At 41.8% G+C, this 17,073-nt stretch overlaps 2 protein-coding genes across 2 annotated transcripts in view; one reads left to right on the forward strand and one right to left on the reverse strand.

Moving 5' to 3' along the window:
* The window catches only part of AK3 (adenylate kinase 3), a 51,903-nt gene that overhangs the window by 25,773 nt on the left and 9,057 nt on the right, over window positions 1-17,073 (forward strand). Inside the window, 4 exon segments of the mRNA XM_068235702.1 lie at window positions 4,866-4,985; window positions 11,547-11,719; window positions 16,327-16,375; window positions 16,378-16,444. Of these exon segments, the coding sequence (XP_068091803.1) occupies window positions 4,866-4,985; window positions 11,547-11,719; window positions 16,327-16,375; window positions 16,378-16,444 (409 nt within the window).
* CDC37L1 (cell division cycle 37 like 1, HSP90 cochaperone) overlaps window positions 13,042-17,073 on the reverse strand; it is a 62,717-nt gene continuing 58,685 nt past the window's right edge. The window contains exon 8 of the mRNA XM_068235681.1: window positions 13,042-13,423. The gene's annotated coding sequence lies outside the window, so the exon portion shown is untranslated. The remainder of the gene's footprint in view (window positions 13,424-17,073) is intronic.

A 17,073-nucleotide genomic window follows, 5' to 3' on the forward strand; every position in this document is an offset into this window, starting at 1 on the left:
TGTAACTGAAACCAGAACTCTCGCCATTTTCTGGGGCAATGGTTTTCTGGGGCAATTTATTTTTCAAAATGGAGTATACACGGGAGGGGGGGGGGGGGGGGGGGGGAGGTCAGTGGGAATTTTAATTGCAGAAACTGATATACTTTTATTAAATGCATTGTGGAATTGATTTGCTATGCCCAACTTCGCCTTTTGGGTGAAGTTAGTTTGCAAGTTAAGAGATTCTGCCATGTATCATAAATGAGCAGTATGAGGGCTGAGCTTGTGACATTACAAGCATGTGTTGATGTTTAAACAAAGCAGTAAAGTTATCTGGAGGTCATTGTCACATGCTTGTTGTCTGCACTGGAAGTGAACTTGAGCTAAGCGCACTGCAGCTGGTCTGTTCGTTTTATTGTGCTCCTGTTATGTGACTGACTTGTTTTGTGTCTTTTCTCATAAATGAAGCTCTCAACGCATACAGTGGCCCTGATTTATTTGTTCTATTAGACAGAAGAAATCCAGGCTGCATTTGCAGAATCACTTCAGTGATCTCCACCAACAGAGAACCTTGACAAATTGGGTCCAGGTTGAATCCTTTAAGGACAAAAATATTACTGGCTGCCTCAGTCAGTCTACCAGGAGTATCTACACACTAGATTCTTGGCAGCGTCTGTGCACCCTCATCCCCAAAGGGATTGAGTCCTTATGCCTACCTGCTGGGCGACAGACCTTGCGTGTGTATGAGACGTAACGAGTAAGGATGATAAATGAGATGCAAATTTCTTCTTGTATTCAAATTTCATGTAACTGTTATGCAGCATGAACTTGAACCAATTTAAACTGACAGGAAGTTATTCTGATTGCTCCAATTTCAAGCTGCAAATAATTAACATCAAATTTGAATGTAAGGAGAAATTTGCATGTCATTGATCATCCCTAGCAACCAGCGCCTGCTCTGCACAGAGATTTATGCAGACCAGTTGCAGGTTTGTACGCAGCCCATACTCTACAAAGCTTAAGCCTAGGTTACTATTATTTTTATTATAAAGCACCAACATTCAGTGGTGCTGTACAATGTAAGCAAACCAACAAGGGATACATAATGATGCAGACAATGGTATACATCAAATATGGACACTGGTACAAAATACAGAACAGGTGATTACAATAGCAAATGTAACATGTTGACTAAATGTATAACAGAGTGCAAGCTATTAAATGAATAACATTCCAAGACACAAAAGGGTGAGAGAGCCCTGCCCTTGCGAGCTTACAATCTAAAGGAATGGGGTGGAAACGAGGTGGTTCACACTGGTAACTGCTGAAAATGGCCTGTATGGAGCTGTGCGGACAGTTCAGTGTCTGCTCCAATTGATTTTCTGTTTTGCATCCGGTGCAGATGAGTTTCCACCTTATGTTTCTATGGGAAATGTATCCACTATTTGAAGAAATAAGTGGAAGCAGAACATATTGACATTCGATCCGTTTTCATGTCTGAGGTTGCGCTGAAGAGCAGTTACGTTCTTGGTGCAAGTGGGAACCGAGCCTTCAGATTCTAGACTTGCAAAAAAGTGAAAATTCAGCTTCGGACAGTTTTAAAAAAAACAGTATATACTGTAGCTGACTGCAAATTGAAAGCTACTTTATTATATATACAATAATCCTTACCACAATGTTCCAGTATGTGTATTTTTCCACTGGAAATGGAGATTCACTTAGTAAGTGATATGACAATCTTGGAGCGTACACACAGATGGAAACCAGCACTGAAACCGAGCCTATACTGTATATAACTTACCGTATGTCTTTACTAAACAAGCCATTTAGTTGCTGAATGCCATTAAATAACATTACAACTTCTCGCCTGCAGCTGCTGCAAACTTTTTAAGGAAATTTCCTGGAAACCATGGCAACAGCATATAACGGAAGATAAAAATCTTATTGAAGGTGACTTCAGATGAAGTATTACTTTTCTCATGATTAACAATACATCTAGATTTTTACGCCTCGCTCACACTATGCGTGTTGGTGATGCAGTGTTAAGTTAATGCAATCCATTGTAATGTAGAAATGCAAGCATATAACCAGTGAATTGTATGGGCAGTGTATCTGAATGCCAGGCAGGATCTGACAGTGAGGACTTCCTTGTGGACAGCTGCTGTGACATCATCGAACAAACGGAGACAGCACACAAATGGCTTTAGTCAAATAACTGTATTGAATAGCATGCAGAGGCACACGTACGACATGTTTCGGGCGGAGCCCTTCCTCAGGTGTGCCACACCCATCATCAGTAACACCTAAATACCCACCCAACAGGAAGTCATGTGACTAACACAATCACATGACCTTAAAGTGCAATTACAATATAATAACATAATACAATATCCTTCTGGGGAACTACACAAACCAGTGTCTACCCCAGCTAACTGAGGAATAGATCACCCAGATGCTGTCATAATAAATATGAGCATATTACATATAAGCAAAATCACATTATTGCATTTCATCTCATAACGATACCAATCTTGCAAAAAGTCCTGTTTCAGATTCACTATGCGGACAGTTTCACCCTAAGAGAGAAAGACATCACAGAAAACATCTTAGGCTCAGGTTTTCATTTAAACCATGGGGGCATACACAATTGAATTTCCTTATCCATTTAGCTTCGCATTGAAGCAACAATTTCTTCCTATTACCACCTCTAGCTAGTTTAGGTACATCTTCAATCACAAACCATCTAAGTTGACTTGCTCTATGGCGAGTTTGCAAAAAATGTCGTGAGACCGATGTTTCATATTCTTTGTTGCCTAGTGCCAAGTTTGTGATATCTCTCTTATGTTCTTGTATTCTTTCTTTTACCTGTCTTTCAGTTTTACCAATGTACACATACCCACAGGGGCACTTGAGCCCGTACACCACATACGTGCTCAAGCAAGTGAACCTGCCCCTCAAGCAGGTTCACTTGCTTGAGCACGTATGTGCTGTACGGGCTCAAGTGCCCCTGTGGCTATGTGTACATTGGTAAAACTGAAAGACAGGTAAAAGAAAGAATACAAGAACATAAGAGAGATATCACAAACTTGGCACTAGGCAACAAAGAATATGAAACATCGGTCTCACGACATTTTTTGCAAACTCGCCATAGAGCAAGTCAACTTAGATGGTTTGTGATTGAAGATGTACCTAAACTAGCTAGAGGTGGTAATAGGAAGAAATTGTTGCTTCAATGCGAAGCTAAATGGATAAGGAAATTCAATTGTGTATGCCCCCATGGTTTAAATGAAAACCTGAGCCTAAGATGTTTTCTGTGATGTCTTTCTCTCTTAGGGTGAAACTGTCCGCATAGTGAATCTGAAACAGGACTTTTTGCAAGATTGGTATCGTTATGAGATGAAATGCAATAATGTGATTTTGCTTATATGTAATATGCTCATATTTATTATGACAGCATCTGGGTGATCTATTCCTCAGTTAGCTGGGGTAGACACTGGTTTGTGTAGTTCCCCAGAAGGATAGTGTATTATGTTATTATATTGTAATTGCACTTTAAGGTCATGTGATTGTGTTAGTCACATGACTTCCTGTTGGGTGGGTATTTAGGTGTTACTGATGGGTGTGGCACACCTGAGGAAGGGCTCCGCCCAAAACATGTCGTACGTGTGCCTCTGCATGCTATTCAATACAGTTATTTGACTGAAGCCATTTGTGTGCTGTCTCCGTTTGTTCGATTGTACTGCACTGAGGCAGGAGTGGTGTACCTGCAGGAGGCGAGCACCCGGCACGGAGGCCTAGACGTAGGCCTAACAAGGTGTGTGACAGGTGAACATTGGAAGATTTGCTGTAACATCATGCCTGACTGTCAAAGCGAAGGACGCTTCAACTATACCTTAAAGATAACTGTACAGTTTTTAGTGAAAGATCATATTTTCAATCAGCTTATTCAGAACGTAGTGTATGAAAACACAGAAGCTGGTGGGCCCAATTGATCCTGAACGCCTTTGTATTTTTGGATTGTTTACTTGCAGAACTGATAGATCAGTGTAGTGGGTGTTTTCATCAATCCGATCACAACTGTATTCAGTCTTGGAAATGGTTTGGATTCTTTAATGTTGTGGATCAGTTGAACACAATATTTACCATACTTTTTATATGAATCCTCTTATTGAAAATATGATGGCTAAAAAATTATACTGTTTATTGGGTTAATAAAGCATGAAATCTGTGGCCAAAGGAGAAAATGTCCCTCTTCAGTTTAATCAAACGGCTCTACTAAGTGTGTATTTACCCAGTATCCAGCCTTGCCAAAGCAAAAGGAAAAAGTCCAGTTTTGGTTGTAACTACTAGGGCTGGTCAGTGAGATACAAATAATTCTGAGTTGATGCAGGATTATGCAAATTTATGCAAAAAACTTTGGTAGAATTTCGATTTGTCCATTTTCAAAGTAGCAAAATTTGCATACAGAATCTGCATAATCCTGCATCAACTCTGAATTATTGGCATCGTATTAAACTTCCCTAGTAACTACTTAAATCCTTAGCTGTGTTCAAGTCTTCTTTAGTTTAGCCATGTTCAAGACTTTCTTTGGGGGTTTTTTTCTTGCCCATTTTGTTTTTTGGTCATTCTTGCTAAGATTCTTAAACTGTTTTCTTAGTGGAATTCTAAGAAATTGAGAAACTGCAGACATGGCTTAAATTAGCTATTCCTGAAAAATCTGCTCTAAAGAACTTAATTACTTTTTGTATTTTTGTTTTGGCAGGGCAGAGTACAAACAAGCCACACACTATACAGATGTTTGGGATGCAGGCTGACAATCTGACAAAGTAACAATTTTTTTGCATGTATGAGCTGTGAACTAAAATGAAGCTGTCGTTCTTTCACAGAAATCGGGGTTGTTGCAAAGACTTACATAGATCAAGGCCAGCTTGTTCCAGATGATGTGATCACCCGCGTTATTCTTCACGAGCTGAACAACATGGGAGAACATAACTGGCTTCTGGATGGTGAGCAGAATTTTAAGATATTAACTTTTCGTACCCAAGGAATGGGGGTAAGAGACGAGCGCTGCAAAAACAGTGCAGGAGATTTGGCAACAGCCCACGCCACCATAGGTGGTAATAGAAATTACAGCTACAGCGGTACTCAGTGAATAATTTGGGCGCCGTAAAAAAATGGAGCACAAATTACTACAAAAACTTCTGTAATTCGGCCGCCAGCAATAGCTGGAAGCTGAATTATCTTTCTCCCACTATCCATGGCGGCTTGAAGGGGAATAGTAATTATTGCCGCTGGGACTTTAGCAGGAGCAGGGTAAGCCATGTATTGGCTTTACTCTGTGCCCAAATCTCCCGGTGCCTGAATCCTAAGTATGCAGATAACGCACACCAAAAGTGTAGGAACCTATTAAAAAACAAACAAAAACCTAACTGTCCCACAGCCTATTTTAGCTCTAGCTAACTTTTGGCCAAATTTTGTTTCAAAACCTAACAGCGCCTATGTCCTGTGTACACCTAACTGCATGTAAAATGACACCTTTATGCTAGGTACACACTGAGATTTTCTGGCAGATTTACTGTCATATTTCCAACATTTCTGATTTCTAATAGTCTTCTGATCTATTTTCCATTCACTTCTGTGGAAAAATCGAAAGGAATTTAGATCGGACATGTTGGAAATAATAGATCTGACAGTAAAGGCCCATACACACGTCGGATTTTTGCGAACGACCCGTCGTTTGAACGTTCCGTCGTTCAGTTCGTTCGCACGTCAAATCCGACGTGTGTACAGACTATCGTTCGGGTGATAAGACTGGTTTCCAGCGATCCGCCGGGCGGATCGCTGGAAACCAGTCTTATCACGCGAACGATAGTCCGTACACACGTCTGATTCCGCGTGCGAACAAACTGAACGACGGAACGTTCAAACGACCCGTCGTTCGCAAAAATCCGACGTGTGTATGGGCCTTAAATCTGCCAAAAAATCTCATTGTTTATACCTAGCATTAGTTACCTAATGTCTTGAGAAAGACAAAGGAATAATTATCTTCATAGCCATCTGGCTTTCCTTTGAGCCCTCCCCTTCTAAACAAATCCCAGCAAATCCCCAAGTATGCTCACTACAGGCTGTACAGGCATGGCCTATTTCAGAGGGGAGTGGATCATGCGTCATGATTTCCCACAATCCTCTGCACACTTGGCAAGGAGAAAAGGCCAAGGCACTTTTCTTGAAGCAGAAAAGCAATAACTAGGCAGGATGGAAATGCTATAAATATTTATACTTTATAAAAAATAAAAAAACAAACAAAAAAACTCTTCATTTGCATCATAACAGCACAATTATGGCTAAAAAATAATTATATATGGTTAATCAGAAGCTACAGTGATGCTTTAAAGAGAGGTCTTCTACTGAAAATACATGGTTATAAAGTAGCGATGTCTGCTGTCAATGTGTGTGTGTGTCATATTATGACAACGACCACTACGGCCTGGTGCACACCAGAGGAGTTTTTCTGAGCGTTTTTGAGTTTTTAAATCTGCTGCTAATGTTATCCTATGTGTCTGTGCACACTGGAGCAATGAGGTTTTGTAAAGAACTCCATAGCATTACATTGGGAAGAGCTTTTAAAACCTCTAAAAGCTCTTCCCAATGTAATGCTATGGGGTTTTTTACAAAACCTCATTGCTCCAGTGTGCACAGACACATAGGATAACATTAGCAGCACAGATTTAAAAACTCAAACGCTCAGAAAAACTCCTCTGGTGTGCACCAGGCCTACCTAAGCATTTCAATGTGCGATTGCAGGCACCTGCATGAGGATTTTTTTTTTCCCTTGGGTCGTGCTACTGTGAAGGACATGTAACCAAAATGAAACTATGTAGCAGAAGGTGATTGCAGGCCATCCCTCACAAAACAGATCCAAAAAGCAAGACCATACTGTAGTAATATAGTACAGTGGGCAATGTTGCAGAATGTGTTCATTTTTGCTATTTATAAATCTGATGTGATCTGCAGTTGCCCTCTGTTTTTTTAACCACTTGCCGACCGCCTTAAGCCGATGGGCGGCGGCAAGGGCTGGGCCCAAACGACCGCAATACGCCCATCGGCGGCGGCAGGCGTGGTTATGCGGCGATCGCGTCACACGTGACGCGATCAGCCGCCGGCGACTGGCGAAGGCCCAGCCTGCGCTGTAACCCGCCGGCCGTTCGGAAGCGCCGGCGGGTTACTAGCAACCGGGTCGCCGCATACAAAGTGTATAATACTGGCTGCCTCCTGCCCTGGTGGTCCAAGTGTCCGAGGGACCACCAGGGCAGGCTGCAGCCACCCTAGTCTGCACCAAGCACACTGATCCTGCCCCCCCCCTTCCCTCTGATCGCCCACAGCACCCCTCATACCCCCCCCTGCCCACCCCCCAGACCCCTGTTTGCACCCAATCACCCCCCTAATCGCCCATCAATCACTCCCTGTCACTATCTAAAAACGCTATTTTTTTTTTAACCCTAAACTACCCCCTGCTCCCTCCTGATCACCCCACCACCCCTCAGATTCTCCCCAGACCCCCCCCCCCCCCCCCCGTGTACTGTATGCATCTATCCCCCCTGATCACCTGCCAATCACCTGTCAATCACCCATCAATCACCCCCTATCACCACCTGTCACTGTTACCCATCAGATCAGACCCTAATCTGCCCCTTGCGGGCACCCAATCACCCGCCTACACGCTCAATTGCCCTCAGAGCCCCCGTTATCAATTCGCCAGTGCAATATTTACATCTCTTCTTCCCTGTAATAACCCACTGATCACCTGTCAATCACCCATCAATCACCCCCTGTCACTGCCACCCATCAATCACCCCCTGTCACTGCCACCCATCAATCACCCCCTGTCACTGCCACCCATCAATCAGCCCCTGTCACTGCCACCCATCAATCAGCCCCTGTCACTGCCACCCATCAATCAGCCCCTGTCACTGCCACCCATCAATCAGCCCCTAACCTGCCCCTTGCGGGCAATCTGATCACCCACCCACACCAATAGATCGCACGCAGATCCGATGTCAGATCACCTCCCAAGTGCAGTGTTTTCATCTGTTCTCTACCCTAAACACCCACTAATTACCCATCAATCACCCCCTGTCACTGATACCCATCAGATTAGACCCTAATCTGCCCCTAGGGCACCCAATCACCCGCCCACACCCTCAGAACGCCCTTAGACCCCAGCCCTGATCACCTCGCCAGGGCATTGCTTGCATCTATTTCCCCCCTCTAATCACACCTAGAGACACCCATCAATCACCTCCTGTCACCCCCTAGCACACCTACCCATCAGATCAGGCCCTAATTTGCCCCGTGTGGGCTCTTGATCACTCGGCCAAACCCTCAGACCCCCTTCCGATCACCTCCCCAGTGCATTGATTGTATCTATTTTCCCCTCTAACCACCCCCTGAGACGCCCATCAATCACCTCCTGTCACCCCCCTAGCACTCCTATCCATCAGATCAGGCCCAATACAACCTGTCATCTAAGAGGCCACCCTGCTTATGACCGGTTCCACAATATTTGCCCCCTCATAGACCACCTCTCATTAAAATTTGCAGATGCTTATACCCCTGAACAGTCATTTTGAGAAATTTGGTTTCCCGACTACTCACGGTTTTGGGCCCGTAAAATGCCAGGTCAGTATAGGAACCCCACAAGTGACCCCATTTTAGAAAAGGCACCCCAAGGTATTCTGTTAGGTGTATGACGAGTTCATAGAAGATTTTATTTTTTGTCAAGTTAGCGGAAATTGATTTTTATTGTTTTTTTTCACAAAGTGTCATTTTTCACTAACTTGTGACAAAAAATAAAATCTTCTATGAACTCGCCATACACCTAACGGAATACCTTGGGGTGTCTTCTTTCTAAAATGGGGTCACTTGTGGGGTTCCTATACTACCCTGGCATTTTAGGGGCCCTAAACCGTGAGGAGTAGTCTAGAAAACAAATGCCTCAAAATGACCTGTGAATAGGACGTTGGGCCCCTTAGCGCACCTAGGCTGCAAAAAAGTGTCACATATGTGGTATCGCCGTACTCGGGAGAAGTAGTACAATGTGTTTTGTGGTGTATTTTTACACATACCCATGCTGGGTGGGAGAAATCGCTCTGTAAATGGACAATTGTGTTTAAAAAAAAAAAATCAAAAATGTGTCATTTACAGAGATATTTCTCCCACCCAGCATGGTTCTATGTAAAAATACACCAGAAAACACATTATACTACTTCTCCTGAGTACGGCGGTACCACATGTGTGGCATTTTTTTGCACCCTAACTGCGCTAAGGGGCCCAAAGTCCAATGAGTACCTTTTAGGGTTTCAAGGGTCATTTTGCGGCATTTGGTTTCCAGACTACTCCTCACGGTTTAGGGCCCCTAAAATGCCAGGGCAGTATAGGAACCCCACAAATGACCCCATTTTAGAAAGAAGACACCCCAAGGTTTGCTGTTAGGAGTACGGTGAGTTCATAGAAGATTTTATTTTTTGTCACAAGTTAGCGGAAAATGACACTTTGTGAAAAAACACAATTAAAATCAATTTCCGCTAACTTGTGACAAAAAAAAAAAAGTTTCCATTTCTTCTAACTTGCGACAAAAAAAAAAAAAAAGAAATCTGCCACGGACTCACTATGCTCCTCTCTGAATACCTTGAAGTGTCTACTTTCCAAAATGGGGTCATTTGTGGGGTGTGTTCACTGTCCTGGCATTTTGGGGGTGCCTAATTGTAAGCACCCCTGTAAAGCCTAAAGATGCTCATTGGACTTTGGGCCCCTTAGCGCAGTTAGGCTGCAAAAAAGTGCCACACATGTGGTATTGCCGTACTCAGGAGAAGTAGTATAATGTGTTTTGGGGTGTATTTTTACACATACCCATGCTGGGTGGGAGAAATATCTCCGTAAATGACAATTTTTTTTTTTTTTTACACACAATTGTACATTTACAGAGATATTTCTCCCACCCAGCATGGGTATGTGTAAAAATACACCCCAAAACACATTATACTACTTCTCCTGAGTACGGCAATACCACATGTGTGGCACTTTTTTGCAGCCTAACTGCGCTAAGGGGCCCAAAGTCCAATGAGCATCTTTAGGCTTTACAGGGGTGCTTACAATTAGGCACCCCCAAAATGCCAGGACAGTGAACACACCCCACAAATGACCCCATTTTGGAAAGTAGACACTTCAAGGTATTCAGAGAGGAGCATAGTGAGTCCGTGGCAGATTTCTTTTTTTTTTTTGTCACAAGTTAGCGGAAATTGATTTTAATTGTGTTTTTTCACAAAGTGTCATTTTCCGCTAACTTGTGACAAAAAATAAAATCTTCTATGAACTCACCATACCTCTCACTGAATACTTTGGGGTGTCTTCTTTCCAAAATGGGGTCATTTGGGGGGTATTTATACTATCCTGGAATTTTAGCACCTCATGAAACATGACAAGGGGTCAGAATAGTCAGAGATGCTTGAAAATAGGAAAATTCACTTTTGGCACCATAGTTTGTAAACGCTATACCTTTTACCCAATCCAATAAATATACACTGAATGGGTTTTTTTTTTTTTTTATCAAAGACTTGTAGCAGAATAACTTTCGCGCTCAAATGTATAGGAAATTTTACTTTATTTGAAAAATGTCAGCACAGAAAGTTAGTCATTTTTTTTTTTGACAAAATTCATGTCTTTTTTTGATGAATATAATAAAAACTAAAACTCGCAGCAGCAATCAAATAGCACTAAAAGAAAGCTGTATTAGTGACAAGAAAAGGAGGTAAAATTCATTTAGGTGGTAGGTTGTATGAGCGAGCAATAAACCGTGAAAGCTGCAGTGGTCTGAATGGAAAAAAAGGTTCTGGTCCTTAAGGGGTGAAAAGACTGTGGTCCTCAAGTGGTTAAAGAGGAGCTGTCAGCCATACTATATCAGAAAAAAAACATAAGTAAATACGTGCTCTACTTGCATAACATATGTATTGCACTGTCCACATTTTGATTTTAGTGATTTACTACAGTAAAAAAGAAAGTCCTTCTTAACATTTCCCATTTTAACTGTGGCTATTTTGAAGCCAATCCTGATGTCATTTCCTCCCTTACTCTCCTCTGCCTGATTTGCCCACCCTTCACTATAGAAAGAGCATTGTCTCAGCATGAAAAAAATATTGGCCAATCTGAGAGAAACAGAGGTGTGGGAGGGGAAAACAGGAGGGAAAGAGGCTTCAGCCAATCAGGCTGCATTAGTTAAGTCTGAGGGGAAGTAGAGAAGCAAAAAAGACAACCCAGCATGCCCTGCAACTTCCTTTTGTGTGGCAGATGAGCCAAAAAGGTTCCTTTTGCCTCACTACCAAGTTCTGGTGGTAGATACCCCAGAGTACCCTATGCCACCTGATTTTGTAATTAATTTCTTCAGAAAAGATAAATTGTATGAATGTGTGTCCTCGGGTAAATTGCTATGACTGTTTTTGCCAAATTAAGGTTGGATTACACTTTAGAAAGTTTAGAAAGCAGTAACACAAAAAGTTTTTTACCTTAATTAGGATTTCCCAGGACTGTCCCACAAGCCCAGGCTCTGGATAAAGCTCATCAAATTACCACTGTTGTTGACTTGAATGTACCATTTGAAACCATTAAAGATCGCCTCACAGCACGATGGATCCATCCAGGCAGTGGTCGAGTATATAACACTGACTTTAATCCACCTAAGGTCTCGGTAAGTTAAAAGTGGAACTAAATGTAAATTGTTTTAATGTATGTTCAATTAGATACAAGAGTACTGATGTGGATAAGGGTAATACGTACTAAAATACTTCCAATCATTTTCTTCCTGGCTGCGCTCTTGTCCCCATGCTGCTGTTTAAAGCCGTTGGAGGGCTGCTTGGCCCGGTCAGTTTCTACCCTGTGTCCTTCCTCCCAGCCTGGGTCCACCCCTCTACATTATTGCAGAGGGCTAGACAGGAGTGCCTGGCAGCGGAGCAGTGGTTTTCAGCACTGCTAGATTTGGGCGCAGCCAGCGCCGCCATAGACTATAATGGCAATCACTTCTACAGCAACGCTCAGTGAGTAACATCAGCTCCGTCAGAAGACTGAGCTGAAATTGCTTAAAAAAACACAATAATTCGGCCTCTCGCCAATCGCTGGAAGACGAATTATCATTCCCCCCCCCCACTTTCCATGGCGGCGGAGGGGGAATAATAATGAACACGGCCCGGACTTGTGCAGGATCAGCCATATACAGGCTGTATCCTGCGCCCAAGTCTACGGACGCCGTTTTCATATGTATACCCTGGCAGAACTAAGCTGTCCCCATATGTGCTGTGCTGCTCAGGATGCTGGATACACAGCAAGTGGCCCGCTACAGACCCTCTTATCTCCTTCATCTGTGTAGCCTCAACCTTTTTGTGTCTTTCAGCTATGCTACAGGTCATTTAGGGCCCATTCACACTTGAGCGTTTTGCCGGTGATTTCGGCCAAACGCTCAAACGCTAGCGCTTTGAAAAGCGCTAGTGTAATTAAACCCTATGGGCCCGTTCTTACTTGGGCGATTTGCGCTAATCGCCCAAAATAGCGAAACGCTAACGTGGCGCCGGTACCATTTTCAGGTTTTCCCGGCTATCGCGTTTCAGTGCTATAGAAGTGCTAAACTTGATCGCGGAAAAATCGCCGCAGTGTTCAGAGATTTTTCCGCCGAAAAATCACTCGCACAAAAGCTTTCAAGTGCGAATGGGCCCTAAGTCAAGTTTTTTTTAAACTTGGTATAGACAGATTACGGCTGGGTCAATTCATCCTCTTATTTTGTTTTCTAATTAAAACAATATTAAATTTTTGTTGCAAATCTATCCAGTACTGATATTTGATTGTACACAATTGCTATGCTAATCTTATCAGCACAACAAATATGCATCTGGAAAGTATTCACAGCGCATCACTTTTTCCACATTTTGTTGTTACATTCTTATTCCAAAATGTACTTAAATTCATTGTTTTTCTTAAAAATTCTACACACAACACCACATAATGACAACATGAAAAAAGTTATTTTCAGGTTTTGGCAAATTTAATAAAAATAAAAAAGTTGAAAAAAAACATGTACATGAGTATTCACAGCCTTTGCCATGAAGTTCAAAGTTGAGCTCAGGTGCATCCTGTTTCCTCTGAATATCCTTCTGCAGCTTAATTGGAGTCCACCTGTGGTAATTTCAGTTGAATGGACATGACTTGGAAAGGCACACACCTGTCTATACAGGGTCCCACAGTTGATAGTTCATGTCAGAGCACAAAACAAGCATGAAATCAAAGGAATAGTTTGTAGACCTCTGAGATAGGATTGTCTTGAGGCACAAATTGGGGAAAGGTTACAGAAAAATGTCTGCTTTTGAAGGTCCAATTAAGCACAGTGGCCTCCATCTATGTATATCTATGTAAAAAAAAAAAATGTTTAGCCCATCACATTGTTGGTGGATGTGGTTTTAGATAATGGCAGTTGGTGCTGTCAATTTTTTTTTTTTTTTTCGCAGTAAATATGACTTGCTGACTCCTAGTGGGTCAAACAATATTAACAAATTACATCGTGAACATTAAGTCTTGGTCTCATTATTATTTTTGTTATTGTCAAAAACCTGAGCGGTTCTTGCCTTTTTCATGATTGCTAACTCAGTAAAGTACCAGCCTTTAAAGCGTTGCTATCATATACATCCGGCATAGTGGGGTCTGAACCCTCTATAACTGTAATTATAGATTGACTGTATACCTTGAAATGAATCAGAGCACTCAGTGTATGATTTTATATAAAAAATTGTATTTGCTTATCATACAGCATATATACAAAATATGAACAGTTCCAAGTAGTGTTTCCTTCTAACAGTATTCCATCTCATCAAGGCTTTATAGCCAAACTATCATCAATCTTCTAAGTACATTCAAAAAAGAATATAACAGTTGTGTTATGTAGAATAAGATCAAAAATAGTCTCATCTGTATCAATAGCTGTGTATATAATAGCTGTGTAAAACTTGTAGTAATCTTCTTAAAGAAATAGCATAAAAAATAGCTTCTAAAAAACTTCTTGCTAACATCTTAATAAAACTTAATGCTGAAAAATTAAAGTAAATCACCAGAATATTAAGCATATTACCCCTTCTCTGTCATCTCTTCAGCATCTAGAACCACTTGTGGGAAGGTAGCTTCTGCCTCATGTGTCTTCTCAGGAGATTGTTGGGCTTCTGCAAACTATGAGCTTTCAGCTTCTACCTTTTATAGGGGCTGGAGGCAATATGGCTGCCTAATCTGGAACTTCCCTGGATCCCAGGTTCTGATTGGCTAAAGCTTCCGTGCGTCAATGCTTTATCATGTTTTGATTTCCTAAGTCACAATATTATTATTCATAAATTCTTAATTACCTTATCTTGTGGGAATTTACGTCATTTGGAGTGCTTGACATTTGATATAGGGTCATTTCTGACGCACTTAATTAAAAATGGACGTCAACAGCCATCTTGTCTGTTGGCTGACCCAGACATGGAGACTAAACAATGGCCTCAATTCACTAAGATCATGCTAGAGATAATAAAGCAAGAGAAAACTTACCTCCACACGTGAGAGAGTTATCTTACCTCTTCATTCCTTAAGTTACCTCTCCTGTAGTTAATTTACCTCCTCTGTAGTTAATTTACCTCCTCTGTAGTTATTTTCACATGCAGTTAATTAACAGCCTGTCTTTAACTCTGGAGTTATTTTAAGGATTGGAGAGTTAATTTAAAGACAGAAGAGTTAACTTTAGGCTTGCCTGAGGTAAAATGTTTCCTGAATACTACATGCCTTATCACCATGGTAACAACTCTAGAAGAGTTATTAAAGACAGGAGATAAGCTTAGTGAATTGAGGCCAATGTCATTTATGACGCATTTCTGATAGTGTTCGCTGCTAATTAGTTTTTGGAATGTGTCTGTACTTTCCCAGGTCAGGTTGACCCTATACAGAGACCTGTAAGAGCCTTCAGCAATTTAAGGCTTATTAAAACATACAGGGCTTCTAATATACTTATTTAAATATAAAGCTTATTATATAATTCTTCTTAAAACAATTAATCATAAAAGAAATAATTGAACATTAAATCTTGATAATATAAAATCCTTTTCCATATATTTGTCTTTCTGATGAAGAAATAAATATCTAATTTCAACCGGCAGAGGTCAGCCTTTCATAACAAATAACAAACAGTATTAATAATGTTGACGCCAGGTGGCATCATGGAGCCATCTTTAACTAATTGGGAAAACCCCTTGTTTTATATTTTATCTCTTCCATGTTTTGACTTTCTCTGTCTGGGAAATGTTTATAATTTTCTTGCTGGCCTTGGCCTTCAAGCTAAGAAACATGTCAACATCTTCTAAAACTAAAACCATCTCACAAGAAGGTTTCACAGACCCAAATCATCACTAGCTTTTAAATATATTTTAAAGTAATAGATTCTATTATATAGGGTTTAACAATAACTATTTCTTTCTTTAAAGGGTCTGTATTGATCATTAATATTTAGATTAATAATATCTGTGTAATAATTATGTGCATTTATAATTACTGCAGTAATGTAAGTTTAACTTGCTTCTCTGTCTTCACACAGAAACCTCTTTAAATATCAAGGCCACGCACTAGCATAAACAAGAATGCTCTGACTTTTTGTAACTAGAATAATCTTATAGGCTTCACAGCCTGGAATATGCTATGTCACAGAGCAATATAAAGTACTCTAACTTTTCACTTTACAATGAAATTTTGCATAGACCATTAAAACTTAACACATATCCATATGACATCTTTTCCTGCATAAATAAAACCGCTAGAATTCTGACATTATTACAGAATATGTTTCACACCTTATAAATTGCTTTCAATTCCCAGCAAGCAAAAAGCACTCAGAATAAGTTGGCCAAAATACTCTGTTTTTTGCTAGTTGGTAAACCTATAACCGGTAAGATGAGAAAACCTTTCCTAAAATAACTTTTTAATGAATCAGAGCTTCAGAATCCTGTACCTATTTTGTCACATTATTCATCATAATGGGAATTTGTTGAAAATCTAAAGACCTGTCATCCCTCCTGCTTTATAGGTACCTAACTTTTTACTGGCTATGGGTGTGCAGATTGCTGCTTCCTTTGTCCCTGGTTTGAGCAGAAATGCCATAAAATATATTACCATGTTTGTTATGAATTAGTTCTGTTCTACATTATGTTGTGTATATTATTTTGGCACAGACTTCAACTGAACATGCATAGTTTATCATTTAACATTCAAAAATGTATACTATTGTTCCATGACCAGGGAATCGATGATCTTACTGGAGAAGCTCTGATTCAGCGTGAGGATGACAAGCAGAGACTGTTACTAAGAGACTGAAGGCTTATGAGGCCCTTACTAGACCTGTACTAGAATATTATAAGTGAGTAAACCTTTATATTGGTGTTAAAATGCATTAATAGGTTTAACCACTTGCCGACCGCACGCTTATACCGTGCGTCGGCAAAGTGGCAGCTGCAGGACCAGCGACGCAGTTCTGCGTCGCCGGCTGCAGGCTAATTAATTAGGAAGCAGCCGCTCGCAGCGAGCTTCCTGTCAATTCACGGCGGGGGGGCTCCGTGAATAGCCTGCGGGCCGCCGATGGCGGCTCGCAGGCTAAATGTAAACACAAGCGGAAATGATCCGCTTTGGTTTACGATGTACGGCGCTGCTGCGCAGCAGCGCCGTAAGGCAGATCGGCGATCCCCTGGCCAATCAGCGGCCGGGGATCGCCGCCATGCGACAGGGGACGTCCTGTCACTGGCTGCACAGGACGGATAGCGTCCTGTGCAGCCCGGATCACTGGGCATGACAGGTAGGAGAGGGAGGGGGGGGAATTTCGCCGCGGAGGGGGGCTTTGAGGAGCCCCCCCCCCCCCCCCCCCCCCCCCGCAACATGCATGCAGACCGGAGCGATCAGACCCCCCTGCACATCATCCCCATAGGGGGGAAAAAAGGGGGGCGATCTGATCGCTCTGCGTGCCCGCTGATCTGTGCTGGGGGCTGCAGAGCC

This window comes from Hyperolius riggenbachi, chromosome 1 (genome assembly GCF_040937935.1).
Source record: "Hyperolius riggenbachi isolate aHypRig1 chromosome 1, aHypRig1.pri, whole genome shotgun sequence".
In the NCBI taxonomy this organism is placed as follows: domain Eukaryota; kingdom Metazoa; phylum Chordata; class Amphibia; order Anura; family Hyperoliidae; genus Hyperolius; species Hyperolius riggenbachi.